Source organism: Cebus imitator, unplaced genomic scaffold (assembly GCF_001604975.1).
Source record: "Cebus imitator isolate Cc_AM_T3 unplaced genomic scaffold, Cebus_imitator-1.0 Scaffold147, whole genome shotgun sequence".
Taxonomy (NCBI): Eukaryota; Metazoa; Chordata; class Mammalia; order Primates; family Cebidae; genus Cebus; species Cebus imitator.
In genome coordinates this window covers 153,906-168,631 of record NW_016107462.1, presented here as the reverse complement: position 1 = coordinate 168,631, position 14,726 = coordinate 153,906, and the positions used below count along the sequence as shown (strand labels likewise).

Below are 14,726 nucleotides of genomic sequence, written 5' to 3'. Positions count from 1 at the left end.
CCATGCCCAGCTAAGTTTTGTATTTTCAGTAGAGACGGGGTTTCACCAGGTTGGCCAGGATGGTCTCGATCTCTTGATCTCGTGATCCCCTGCCTCTGCCTCTCAAAGTGCTGGGATTATGGGCGTGAGCCACCACGCCCAGCTGTGGTTCTTCTACTGTGGTCTCCCAAAGTGTTGGGATTACAGGCCTGAGTCACTGTTCGCAGCCCGTATCCTCTGTCAAAGGATAAATCATAACCTTCATGTGTGTTTTTGAAATAGCTGTTTTTTGGCATTTGCAGTCATAAAGTACACCCCCTTAGGCAGGCATCAGGGATGGTGTGCCCTGTACTAAGTTTCATCTCCAGTCAATAATATGACGGTTTCAAATAGTCTCACACTGTGTGGATTCCACATAGGATATGTTGTTACGCTACACTGTAGCCTCAGAAGGCATATATGAATGTGTGCACTCCTTCATTTATTCTGATTATTTTGAGTGCCTGCTGTGTGTGGGCAGTGACACTGAGTGTGTGGTGCTGAGCCTTGGTAAGAATTCCACTGTGGCACCATGATGGGCAGAGTGCTGCAGGCTGTGGAGTTTGATTAAATCTGTCTGCCAGGGTCACTTTGGAGGTAATGGGGGCTGGGGATGTTGATGGTTTTTTCCCCCATTCCAGGGCTAGATTTTGTGAAACTTATTTTTCTAGCCAGAGGTTCAGGCGAAGCTATTTTTTTTTTTTTTTTTTTTGCTATTTTTTAATTTTGCTATTCATTGAATAAGATGTGTTAAAAGTTGAAGTAAAACTACGGCAGATTTGCCATTTCCGGTGAGAGTCTACGCTTAAGTTAGCTGACTGTGGACTTCATGAATCACTGTGATAGTCTGGAGAGTGGATGGGGCATAGCTGCTTAGATCTTAGGGATGGGGAGTTGGCCAGCTTCAGTATTTTTCAGACTAATTGGCGGAACTAAAATGAGTAAGGATACAGTGTGGAACTCTGTCTTCTGTAAGGTAACTCTGTTTGCCCATCTATCTTCACTGGCTCCAGTAAGGAACCTGAATGATCTCTTGAGAACATAACAGTGATAGAGACTTACGTTCCATTTCACTTTCTGAAGAGGTGGAGAGACATTGGTAGAAAAGACTGTGATTAGTGATGTCTGACATGGGCACTGGAGGGACAACGGGAAAGTTTTCTCTCTGCTGTTAAGCGCTATTTCATCATTTTTGCAGGTGGTTACATGAGATAGAGAAAGAGTGATTTGTACACAGTTCCAAAGTTGCATAAGAGCAAGAATTAGAGTTGGGATCTCTGCCCTCCCACCCCCCACCCCAAGAAACACAAACTGGTTGCCATAGTGTTGACAAGGTCAGCACACTACAGGCAGCGGCCCCAATCCTGGCCTGTTGCTTGTTTTTGTTAATCAAGTTTTATTTTTGTAAAATTATTTTATAATAAGTTTTATTGCCACATATTCATTTACATATTGTCTGGCTGCTGTTGTAATTTACATTACAACAGCAGAACTGAGTGGTCATGACAGAGATAGTGTGATCCACAAAGCCTAAAAATTTACCATCTGGCCCAATGTCGAATAAGTTTGCTGACCCCTGGTGTAGAAAATAGGTGCATAATTTCAGGGGTCAGAAATTACCCACTTGACCCACCTTGTACCAGCTGCCTTTGATCTCCTTGCCCTCTCTTCCTGGCTGTTATCTGTGACAAGAAATCTTTACCACCACTAACGGGAATACCTTGTAAACCAGGCTTTCACAGAACTGTAGTGGAACAATCACTTATGAGAAGAAGTTTTAAATGTTGGTTTCAAATGCCTCCATCTGTTTCACTGTCTAATTTAACACCAGCTCTGAAAATGTAGCCCAGTGGGAGAGCTTATCTCACCTGTTTTCCGCCTTTGAAGACTGATTTTATTTTTGAAGCCTTTAACAGGTGTTGGTTTAATAGACTTCGGCTGTATTAAGTTTTCCTTGCTCCAGAGGGCAGCCCAAGGGGTAAACTGACACTGTGGATGGAGGCGAATGCCACATGACCTGGCCACTGCACACTTCCCCCAGTTCCCGTAAGTGCAGAATCACTGGTTTTGTCTGGTTGCAGAGAATGGCTGCACTGTTACTTTGATGAGGAGCCCAGTAAGAACTATTGCTAGCACAACACTGTGTAAACTTAAGTGGATCCCTTTGTAGCTTACCTTCCCTAACAATAAATATACTAGTTCCTCCCTTGATGGCAGATCTATGAAGATCTCAAAGAAACCGCTCTGTTCTTTCCATCTGGAACATCCAATGTAAAAACTTCAGCTTCCTCTACCTTATTTGCTGAGTTTCGGTGACATGAAGCCCTGTGCACATTTGCTCCTCATGCAGGACTCTGGGAAGCTGGTGTGTGAGAGCTGGCCCACCTGGCTGAAACCAAGCTACCGTAGAACAGTCTGAGTTGACTGAGAAAGGCCAGCTAACATTCAGAATTAGCCAAGCTTTGGAAGTTTATGGGTAGAATCTGGGCTAGTGCCCTTAACATGCTAGGAGAGCCTCTCGCATGGGCTAGATAGGGTCATGCTCCCCTGGGCTGCATCCCAGCTCCCCTTGCTTCCCAGCTGTGTGACCCTGGGCAAGCTCCAGCAGACTTCTGAGCCTCACTTTCTTCAACTGCCGAAGTATAGATGCTTCTCAATTGACAATGGAGTTATGTCCAGATAAACTCATCCCAAGTGGAAAATATCATTAAGCCAAAAATGCATTTAATGCCCCTAACCTCCTGAATACCACAGCCTAGCCTACTCTACCTTAAACATGCTCAGAACACTCATATTAGCCCACAGTTGGGCAGAATCATCTAACACAAAGCCCATTTTATAAATAAAATGTTGAATATCTCATGTAATGAATACTGTACTGAGTGGAAAATAGAATGGTTGATGGGTACTTGAAGTACAATTTCTACTGAATGTGTATAGCTTTTGCACCATTGTGAAGTCAAAAAATTGTTGAACCATCGTAGGTCAGGGACTGCCTATAAAGCTAATAATACCTACTTTGTTAGATTGCTGTGTGATGTCATCTATGCTTTGCCCAGGATCTGCTGTATACATGAAAAGTGTTTATTACTTGGTCAGCTGTTCAGAGGTAATAAAGAGAGGTATGTATCTTCTTGGGAGCTGTGCAGTTTGTTATGTTAAAGGAGTGAAAATGATGACCACTTGGGTTTGCATGTGGCTTTGAAAACATGGATAGTTTCCTGAAGGTGGAATGCCAGAGATTGAGCCAGGGCAGCAGACACATTTCCATGGCATTGACTCTCAGGCAGGAGCTGGGAGGGCTTCCCTGCAGGGGTTTGAATGCCAGCTGTTTTCTCTAACCTTCATGGAGGGGAGACCTAGAAGGAGTGTCTTAGATCAGCATGCTACCTCTGGAGTGGTGGGGTTGGTGGGGTTTGGTGGGCTTGGGTTAGGGATGTGACCCGAGTTCCACTTGCCGTGGGAGTGGGGTTGGGGAGATGTCATCCAGATGCTGGGGAATCTATCAGGTCTCTAGCCACCCTGAATCCTGCAGAAGTTGCAGTCTGAGATTTGCTTTGAAGCTTGGGTCTTCCCAGTGGCTGGATTTGACACTCTCCAGCTGGAGCAGGCTTCTTTTATGCTTGAAGTTAAGAATGAGAGCTCTGAGTCAGCCCTTGGTTCCAGCGAGGGGAGCCAGAGCTGCGTGTTTGCATTGAAATATGTCAGAGGAGTAGACAAGAACCAGTCATTAATTTTATTTATTCTTTCCCCAGAGTACCTCCTATCAACTAGATCCTTACCCTGGCTCTGATGACACAAATATGACTACTATAAAAACAAGAACTCATTTTATTGAGCAATTGTTACATGTCAGGTCACATCAGCCCATAGGGTATATGAACTTTACGCATCACTTGACAGAGGGGGCTCTTCTGAGGCTCACACCTGTGAGTGGGATAACTGGGATTTGAACTTGGGAAGGGAGATACTCACAGCATACTATTCCACAGTGCTGTGCTATGTTCCAGACCAGGAAGAACTCCTTGACCCTGAATGGAATTGCCAGAGTACACAGACACATCTAATGCAGTGAGGCTCTTGCTCTGTGAGGGAGGAAATGCAGAGTTCTGCAGGAGTGCAGAGATTCATAGGTGTGTCCTGAGCATGGGGCATGCAGGAAGAGTATGGTCAGGGTCCTGAGCTATGCTCTAGAGCAGAGAGACAGATCCTGGGGGAGAAGGTGGCAAGGCTGCAACTGGTGGCACACACTCAGAGCCTCAGGTAGTTGGGAGGCTGAGGTGGGAGGATCTCTTGAGCTCAGAAGTTCAAGTCCAGCCTGACAGCATAAGAAGACGCCTCTCTAAAAGTAAAATAAGAAAGCAAGAAAAGGTGATGTGTGTTCTTCAGCCTCTGGGGCTGCCCTGGGCTCAGTGCTTTCGCAGGGCACTTGACAAACTCTCTCTCCTCCCAATCCTGAGTTTCAATTGAGCTCATCTGCGTGCATGGTTTGCTTCTACTTAAATGCCAGTGAGTCTGAAATCTGTGTTCAACCTCAGCCCTTCTGAATTCAGCATGTGCTCTTTGTGGTTCATTCAGCAGATATGTACTGAGTACCTGCCGTGTGCCTTGAGTACCTAATGTGTGCCTTGCACTGCTCCAGCAGCTGGAAAGATAATAGTGAACAAAGCAAACATTTTTGCCATTGCAGTGCTGCATCCTGGTGGAAGAGAAAGTGTTAAACTAGAAATAAGCAAACACGGAGGCTATTCGATGATAAATAATTAGGTCTATTTAGAAAAATTCAGGAGGAAAGGGTGTGTGTGTGTGTGTGTGTGTGTGTGAGAGAGAGAGAGAGAGAGAGAGAGGGAGAGAGAGAGAAGGGGCTTGTGATTTTATAGAAGGTGGCCAGGAAAGGCCTTGTTGAGAAGGTGACATTTGAATAAAGACAGAAGGAAGTGAGGACATAAGACAAGTGTCTGGGGAACAGCATCCCAGGAAGTGGGAACAGCAGGTGTGAAGGTCCTGAGGCAGTGTGGGACAGAACATACGAGGTGGAGGAATAGGAGATGATGTGCGTGTGAGACAGATCTCGTGGGCCTTGGAGGCCATGGACAGGACTTACTTGGGAGACACTAGAGTACGAAGTGCTGTGAACTGACTCGTGTTTGGTTTTAATTCCAAAGTGTGGCAAAATGCACATAACAAAATATACCATCTGAAGTATTTTTTAAAGTGCAGAGTTCAGTGGTATTAAATGCATTTATGTTGTGTAACCAGTCCCCAGAACTTTCTCCCGTCATGTAAAACTAAAACCTCTTACCCATTTGATACGGTTTGGCTGTGTCTCCACCCAGATCTGATCTTGAATTGTAACTCACACAATTCCCATGTGTTATGGGAGGGACCCAGTGAGAGGCGATTGAATTATGTGGGTGGATCTTTCCTGTGCTGTTCTCATGATAGTGAATGAGTCTCATGAGATCTGATGGTTTTAAAAATGGGAGTTTCCCTGCACAAGCTCTTTCTTTGCCTCCTGCCATCCATGTAAGATGTGATTTGTTCCTCCTCGCCTTCTGCCATGATGTGAGGCCTCCCCAGCCACGTGGAACTGTGAGTCCAATTAAAACTCTTTCTTCTGTAAATTGCCCAGTCTCAGGTATGTCTTTATCAGCTGTGTGAAACAGACCTATACAGTAAATTGGTACCAGTGAGTGAGGTGTTGCAAATGACTTTGGAACCGGCAAAGGTTGGAACAGTCTGGAGGGCTCGGAAGAAGACAGGAAATGTTGGAAAGTTTGAAACTTCCTAGAGACTTGTTGAATGGCTTTGACAAACATGCTGATAGTGATATAAACCGTAAGGTTCAGGCTGAGGTGGTCTCAGATGGAAATGAGGAATTGATGGGAACTGGATCAAAGGTGGCCCTTGTTATGTTTTAGCAAAGAGACTGGTGGCATTTGCCCCTGCCCCAGAGATTTGTGGAACTTTGAACTTAAAAGAGATGATTTAGGGTATTTGATGGAAGACATTTCTAAGCAGCAAAGCATTCAAGAAGTGACTTGGGTGCTGCTAAAGGCATTTGTTTCAAAAGGGAAACAGAGCATAAGAGTTTGGAAGATTTGCAGCCAGACTATGCAGTAGAAAAGAAAATCCCATTTCTTGAGGAGAAATTCAGGCTAGCTACAAAAATTTGCATAAGTGATGAGGAGCTGAATGTTAATCACCAAGACAAGGGGGAATATGTCTCCAGGGCATGTCAGAGACCTTTGCGACAGCCCCTCCAATCACAGGCCCAGAGGCCCAGGAGGAAAAAGTGGTTTCATGGGGTGGGCCCAGGGTCCCTGTGCTGTGTGCAGCCTAGGGACTTGGTCTAGCCATGGTTGAAAGGGGCCAACGTAGAGCTCGAGACCTGGCTTCAGAGGGGGAAAGCCCCAAGTTTAGCAGCTTCCATGTGGTGCTGAGCCTGCACGTGTGCAGAAGTCAAGAATTGAGGTTTGCGAACCTCTGCCTAGATTTCAGAACATGTATGGAAACACCTGGATGCCCAGGCAGAAGTTTCCTGAAGGGGTGGGGTCCTCATGAAGAACCTCTGCTAGGGCAGTGTGGAAGGGAAATATGGTGTGGGAACCCCTACACAGAGTCCCTACTGGGGCATCGCCTACGGAAGCTGTGAGAAGAGGGTCACTGTCCTCCAGACCCCAAAATGATAGATCCACTCACAGCTTGCACAATGTGCCTGGAAAAGCCACAGGCACTCAACACCAGCCTGTGAAAGCAGCTGGAAGGGAGGCTGTACTCTGCAAAGCCACAGGGGTGGAGCTGCCCCAATACCATGGGAACCCACCTCTTGTATCAGAGTGACCTGGATGTGAGATATGACTGCCCTGCTGGAGTTTGGACTTACATGGGGCCTGTAGCCCCTTTGATTTGGCCAATTTCTCCTATTTGGAATGGGTGTATTTACCCAGTACTGGTATCCCCTTTGTATCTAGGAAGTAAGTAACTTGCGTTCAATATTATGGGCTCATAGGCAGAAGGGACTTGCCCTGTCTCACATGAGACTGGACTATGGACTTTTGAGTTAATGCTGAAATGAATTAAGACTTTGGGGGACTGTTGGGAAGGCATGATTGGTTTTGAAATGTGAAGACATGAGATTTGGCAGGGGCCAGGGGTGGAATGATAATGGTTTGGCTGTGTCCCCACCCAAATCTCATCTGGAATTGTAACTCTTATAATTCCCATGTGTCATGGGAGTGGCTCAGTGGAAGGTGATTGAATTATGGGGGTGGGTCTTTCCTGCACTGTTCTCATGATAGTGAATGAGTCTCATGAGATCTGATGATTTTAAAAGCAGGAATTTCCCTGCACAAGCTCTCTTTTTGCCCGCTGCCATCCATGTAAGATGTGACTTGCTCCTCCTTGCCTTCTGCCATGATTGTGAGGACTCCCCAGCCACATGGAATTGTGAGTCCACTTAAACCTCTTTCTTTTGTAAATTGCCCAGTCTCAGATATGTCTTTATCAGCATGACAACGGACCATTAATACACCATTAAACAACAAATCTATGAATACACCATTATACAACAGATCTTCTTTTGGTGGTCTCCGCAGTCCCTGGAAACTATCGTTCTGCTTTCTGTTTCAATGAATCTGACTACTCTAACTACCTCACATAAGTGGAATCATGCAGTACTTGTCTTTTTGTGATGGGTATATTTCACTTGGCATCATAGCCTCAATGCTCAACCATTCAGTAGCATGTGTTAGAATTTCTTTTCAAGGCTGAGTAATATCTCATTGCATGTATGTACCACATTGATGGACATTTGGGCTGTTCCACCTTTGGCTGTGGCAAGTAATGCTCCTATGAACATGAGTATACACATGTGTCTTTGAGGTCCACTTTCAGTTATTTTGAGATGCAGAAGTGGAATTGTGGGATCATATGGTGCACCACTGTTTAATTTTTTTGAAGAATCTTCATACTGTCTTCTTCCGCAGGTATACCACTGTTTTACATTTCTACCAGTGGCACACAGGGTTTTACTCTCCCTACATCCTCACCCATGCTTGTTATTTTCTGTTTGTTTTTTGTTCGCTTGTTTAGTAGTAGCCATCCTAGTGGGTGTGAGGTGACACCTCACTGTGGTTGTCATTTATGTTGCCCTAATGAAGAGTGGTGTTGATCATCTTCTCATGTGCTTGTTGGCCATTTGTGTGTTTTCTTTGGAACAAGGTCTGTTAGAATCTTGGCTCATTTTAAAAATCAGGTTGGTTGTTTTCTGTTGTTGTTGAGTTTTAGGGGTTCTTTATATCTGGATATTAGCCCCTTTTCAGAGATGGGATTTGCAAATGTTTTCTCCGTTCTGTGGGATGTCTGAAGTGACTTGTTTTTAACAGGCTCTCTGGCTACTGGGTTGGCAATAGACTGTAAGTGGGCAAGGATGGGTGGTGTAGCCAGTAGCCCATGAATATGGTTATCTTCCAGTTCCTAACTGGGACATTTTGAATCAGCCTCCACCAGGGCAGGTGTCTTAAGGTAGGATGCTGAGGTTGGAAGGAGACAGGCGGGGAGAGGCCATTAGCTGGGATCAGAGGATGGAGCTGGTAGGGCGGGCAAGACCTAATCAGAGGGTCTCTTGTGCCTTTCTCTGTAGGGTCGCCATCTCTTTCCTGGCCCACTATGGCGTCCATTCCCAACTTTTTAGCTTGGCCAGTGAGGCTTTTGCTGTTGTGGTCCTGCCCACCCTACCAGCTCTGCAATCTGATCCAAGCTCCTGGCCTCAGCATCCTACACCCTCAGCCACTCGCCCTGGCACCTTGTGCCAGGCAGAGCTGAACCCTCTCCCTCGCTCCTCTCACAGACCCTGCCAGGGGGCCCTCACTCCCACACACCCCATCTCCCGTCTCCACAGCTGCCTGTTCTGCCAAATGAGGAACTTCCCCCGTGGGTGAAAGAGACTTGCCTTCCGCACAGGGTCCTTTATGCAGAATGGGGCCCGAACTGTGTTTGATTCAGTGAATGAATAGACGGACAAGAAAGAAGCGAAAGGTACCAGGCCACAGACAAAGACTGAAGAGACAGAGGAGGAGGTAAGGGAGAGGACAGAACTGGCGTGGGAGAGATGTCGGGCCTGCAGCTGTCCCACAGCTTCGTGATGTAAGGCCTCACCCCCTCTTTGTGCCCTTCTAGGCGGGTGGCGCCCGGCCCTTCTGTCTGGCGCAGACCCTGCTCCTGGCTCCCTGGTACCATATTCAGAGTTCCTGGATAAGACTCCACTCTGTCGCCTTTATTTCTTGTTCTTTTTCTTCCCATACTTTACATAATAAAGGTTTTCTTTTCTTTTTTCCTTTGGAGTCAGAAAACTGAAGAGACTATTAAAGAACTTAATAAAGAGCTCAAAGGAAGTGGCTTTGGGGCCCAGGGAGGAGAGGAAGGGAAAGGGTCCTTTCATGCCAGGGAGGTTCTGTATGCAGAGTTGGACCCTTGGAAATGGACTTTGGAGTTCAGGGCCTGGGAGACTCATGAAAAAAACAATGGAGTCCATGAGAAGCCCCGGAGCTTCTGGTAAAGAGGGCCGTGTTTATGCCTGTTGGAACTGATTCGGTCAAGTGTTTGTTTAAAGGAGATGCCACTTGGTAAGCGACGCCTGGCTTGCTTGTGTTGCATTCAAGAATGCTTTGATTGGCCGGAGACGCTGACACTGTTTACTCAGAACTGGCTCGAGTGCGAGTGCCTGGAACCCAGAGGCCCAGCGCCACCACCCAGCAGATTCCTAAACGTCTAGCATTAAAGCGAGGGCTGCAGTGGTTTGACTCTGCCAGGCAGTACCAAACCCACAGCGGTGCAGTTAGCTACCTCTAACCTTGGCTAGCATTCGTCTTTCTCTTGACTGGTAACTGTTGCTTGTTTAGATTGTGGGTTTGACAGAAAGTAGATTAAAGGTGCACACAGGCCCAGTGGGGTGGCTCACTCTGTAATCCTGTCTCCTGCTGAGGCGGGAGGATCACAAGGTCAGGAGATCGAGACCATACTAGCCAACATGGTGAAACCCTGTCGCTACTAAAAAAAAACAAAAACAAAAATTAGCTGGGTGTGGTGGTGCACACCTGTAATCCCAGCCACTCAGGAGGCTGAGGCAGGAGAATTGCTTGAACTTGGGAGGCGGAGATTGCAGTGAGCCAAGATCCTGCCACTGCACTCCACCCTGGTGACAGAGCAAGATTCCGTCTCAAAAAAAAAAAAAAAAAAAAAGTACGCACAAATCATGGTGCAACATCCCTCTCTTGGGAGGTGGTGACCACTGAACGTTTACCTTCACATCTGTCACATACTTTGTGTGGTTTCAGGCTGGATCGTCCCCATCCCTGAAGTGTTGGGTTATAGACCCATCTTCCAGAAGAGAAAACTGAGGCACAATGCTTAATATTAATGGTAGAGTCAGGAGGTTCAGGGGATTTGATTCCAATTAGACCCAGCAGTGAGCTCCTCTTTCCCTTTTTAGATTGTCAGGATTTTGTTGTAATCCTTTTTTTAAAATTTTTGGTTTAAATCCTCTGTGTCTCTCTCTATACCTGGTTTATGGCAGGTGTTGGTAAAATGCGAGGTGTGTAATGACGTGTTAAACTGGGTTGACGTGAACTCTGGGCTGTGGTGCTCTGGCTCTCGTAAGTGGTGAGGCTGGACTAGGTCTGAAGATGATGGGTGAGTGGGACTGGGAGCTGTCTGGCTACACAGGGCACATGCTTTATGGTGAGCACATCCGTAGATTCTGGTCAGGTCATGCTGGTCTCACATGGTCTTCAGCGTCACTGTTGTGTTGTTGCCCTTGGAGAGGGCAGCCTAGGGACGGAACTTCGACAGACTTGTCCCAGATTGAAAATCCAGTATTCTCTGTAGCACCTGACCAGTAGGTGATAACTTGATGGCAAGAGAAACAAGAGAGCTCATTTTTAAGAGTGTCACTGCATTATAGTTCTATGAAAGAGCAAAACAACTAGGAAAAAAAAAAAAAAAGGCGTCTAAAAAAAACTGCAAGTCACAGGGGGCAGGGAGGGGCAAGGAATACTAGTTTCTTGTAGTTACTTTGCAGAAAGAAATGCTCCAGTCACCTCCCTTGGTGTGTTTCAGGCAGCACAATAAGATTCGCAGTGTGGAGGGGAGCGTGCTAAAGGCCTACGTTTCCTTAGAAGTGTTGGATCTGAGTTCAAACAACATCACGGAAGTCCGGAACACCTGCTTTCCACATGGACCGCCTATAAAGGAGCTGTAAGTGCCTCTGTTCTGCCACCTGTGGCTGGTGCTTTGTGTCCAGCCAGGTCAGCTTCCCCAGCACCCAGTTCTGGACACAGGAGAGATGCTTCCTTCCCTTCTCAGTCATGGCTGGGCTGTCAGTGGGGATGGTGCAGACCTTCCCTGAGCAGGGTGGGGATGGGGTCTGTGTGTAGAGCACATCCATACCCTGCAGCATTATCCTGACATTACAGACAGATGAGGGACAGAGGCAGAGAGAGGCTACTTAGCCTGTCCAGGGAACTCAGCACTCCCAGACGAGAGTCTGGGTCTCAAGTACAGGTCAATCTTGACCACGAAGACTGCTTTCTTTTCCATTTCCTTGGCTGCCTCTCACAAGAGCTTCCAGAGAAGATTCGGGGAGGATGGTTAGAGGATTCTTATTGGAAGTCTGTTTGACCAGGCTTAACTTATCAGTGCTTATCTTCCTAGTATCATGAGCTGTTAAAACAAGTCACTGGGTTTATTTGGAGAGGGCAGTTACTCTGTTTTGTGGGTTTTCGGCACCTTTTAGATTTGTCTGTTTCTCTTTTACCCATGTTAATGTCCTGTCTCACACACAATAGGTGGTAGACAGGAAGGAAAAAAGTTAAAACCTACTTAATCAACTTCTTGTTGGTAGGAAAAGTATTGCCCTGGGGAAGAATTTGAAACCCTGGGCTAAAGAGACGTTTTTAAATTCCAGGTGAGTTTTCTTTTCCTGTGTCATTACTCTTCCAAAGTAACTCTGGAAACCATTTGCAAGGCTAGTTTAGGGGTCATTGTGACCCATCTTTTCAGGGAGAGTGACGTTTGGCACATGGATTTTCCAAGTAAAGCCCGCAAGGCAAGGAGTGATTTCTTTCTTAGGCTGCATCAAGGTGCCAGAGTTGGGGACCAGAGGCCTTGGCCTTTGTGAAGCCTCCAATATGGGCTCTTAAAAGGTGTCCACCTGATACCACTTTGCTTTCTGCAAAACAGGCCTTGCCTTCAGGCCTTAGGTGCACAGTCCTAACACCTGCTTCTCTCTGGCTCCCCATCCAAAGCCTGTGGCTGAGAACATGTCACTGGAAGCCTGTCCCTCTGGTGTCTTAATTGATCTTCCCAACTTAGACCCAGTGATCTTCCCAACTGAGGAAGGCCTTTAACCATCCACCACCTTTTCTCTCCTGAATCATTCCAGCAACCTGGCTGGCAATCGGATTGGCACCCTGGAGTTGGGAGCATTTGATGGTCTGTCACGGTCGCTGCTAACTCTTCGCCTGAGCAAAAACAGGATCACCCAGCTTCCTGTAAGAGCGTTCAAGCTACCCAGGCTGACACAACTGTGAGTACAGAAACATATACTTTAATTAAGGCTAGCCAAACTTTATGGAGGCCAGATTTCCCCAAGGACCTTGTACCAAACGCGACCCTTTCCTTGCTCCCTTTGGTAAAGCTCACTGTAAACTGCCATTAACGGCAGCACCTCATAAAAGCAAATGCGGAGCTGGGTCTGGTGCTGTGGCTGCCTCAGCTTGCTGAGAAAGAGATCCACTGAGTTCGCTTGTCTTCCCTGATGTTTTCCAAAATGGAATCAGGAATCCTGCTGCCTAGCTGATGCTGGCTATTGCTGAGGCTCTGTGGGTTTGGATTCTTATTTATCTTTGACATTTTCATGTATTTTAAAAAGATAACAATAAAATCTGTACCTTGGACATGGTGGTGTCCGACACTTCTTGAACAGTTTGAGAGGAAGTTAGTGTAGCCAGAGTTAGTAAGCAAAAGGCCTTTGTCTTCATCTCTTAAATCTTACAAGGTAGTTGATTTATTTTTTTAAACAATTTGATTGTTTATTGATGGAAGCCTGAGTACCCTTCTAGAAGGCAGAGTTTTAGACTCAGGAAAAGCACTGTTAACCAGAGCTTGACGAAGGACTCTTTTTCTCCCTGGGGTTTTTTTTTTTTTCTGTGCCCTCTTTTTGGCAGAAGAGTGTATTTCAGGAAAATAAGACAGTATTGGAAATTTTGTTTCAACAAAACAAAGTAATTGTCGAGGGCCAGGTTGGTGGCAAGACGAGGTATGCCCAGCTCTCAGGCTGCCTGGGTTTCACCTTTCCTGGGTGGTGAGTCCTAGAGTTTGCCCTTTTCAGTGTGTGGCAGAGGTCTCAGTGATTCCCGAGAAGATCGTGTGTGGGGCAGCGTCATGAGACACTGCAAAAGTATTTGGGGAAAACCAAGGTCTTTCTGGCTGTTCTGCCTCCCCTTCCCGCAGGGCTGCTAATGGATCTGGCCCACCCAGATTCCTGACATCTTTTGGTTGACTGAGGCTTTGTCATACTGGGGCTAGAGGCCAAACATATATGCCTTGTGCGTGTGTCTCCCCCATCCCCCCCACCCCCACGTGCAGGAACTTTTCTCCATAGTAGAAATGCTATGAATTGCCCCCAGTGGAAAGTGTTGCCATTTGATACTCAGTGGTTTGGTGTTTCCTGGGTTGAGGCATGTGGTCTGGATTTCTGTTGCTGAGCTCAGAGACACCTCACATAAGACGTTCACCCCTTGAGTCATACCCACCTCCTCGCTGCAGTCACAAATGGCACTGGTGCTACTGGGGGAAGAGACGGACGTTCTCTTCTGGATATCCGTGGGCCCAGCCTCGGAGTTGGCCATGGAGAGCTGGGCCCCACCCCTCTTTCCTGTACTAGCTGTGGTCAAGTGGCAGCGTCAGTGCCGGCATGGCAGCCGAGACACACAGTGGGCTCTCCTACATGTCCTGGCTTCCCAGGGATCCCTGCGCTGGGATTGCCCCTCTGGCTTGGAAACTCAGCTAGGACTGCCTGGCAGTGGTTGCGGGTGTGATATGCACATAAGACACTCTGACCCTGCTGGCTTCATCTCTTAGGGACCTCAATCGGAATCGGATTCGGCTGATAGAGGGCCTCACGTTCCAGGGGCTCAACAGCTTGGAGGTGCTGAAGCTTCAGCGAAACAACATCAGCAAACTGACAGACGGGGCCTTCTGGGGATTGTCCAAGATGCATGTGCTGTAAGTATAACCGGGCTCCTGGTGTTGCTAAGGATTGCTATGTGACCTATGCACCATGTATGTGTGTAAGCATTCAGCTGAGCACTAGGTGTGGAGCGGGGCACCAGTGCCCAGCCCCTCCCGTGAAGGATCCTTCAAGACTTCAGCTAGACCCAGCCCTGTCCCCTTTGTTACTTCACCTGGGCCCAACTCAGTGTCTTGGGGACTGGGCCAGATCTGAGGGTTCTTTTCCGAGCAGATCAGGAAATCCACTGAAGTCCCATTGGGGGAAGTTTCAGCGGATTGAGTTAGGTAAGTTGGTTAATGGAGATGGAGTAGGGGGCCATTTTGCCGGGCCTGCTCCCCACAGCCTGCATCCACTACCCCCACCCCTGCTTCCTCGGTGGACGTGGGACTGCAGAACAGACCCCTCCTCACATCCT

The 14,726-nt window shown here is 47.2% G+C and overlaps 1 protein-coding gene across 1 annotated transcript in view; it reads left to right on the top strand.

The window, feature by feature from the left end:
• LRIG1 (leucine rich repeats and immunoglobulin like domains 1) overlaps positions 1–14,726 on the top strand; it is a 124,340-nt gene that overhangs the window by 74,974 nt on the left and 34,640 nt on the right. Inside the window, exons 4-6 of the mRNA XM_017542756.2 lie at positions 11,137–11,274; positions 12,461–12,604; positions 14,161–14,304. Of these exons, the coding sequence (XP_017398245.1) occupies positions 11,137–11,274; positions 12,461–12,604; positions 14,161–14,304 (426 nt within the window). The remainder of the gene's footprint in view (positions 1–11,136; positions 11,275–12,460; positions 12,605–14,160; positions 14,305–14,726) is intronic.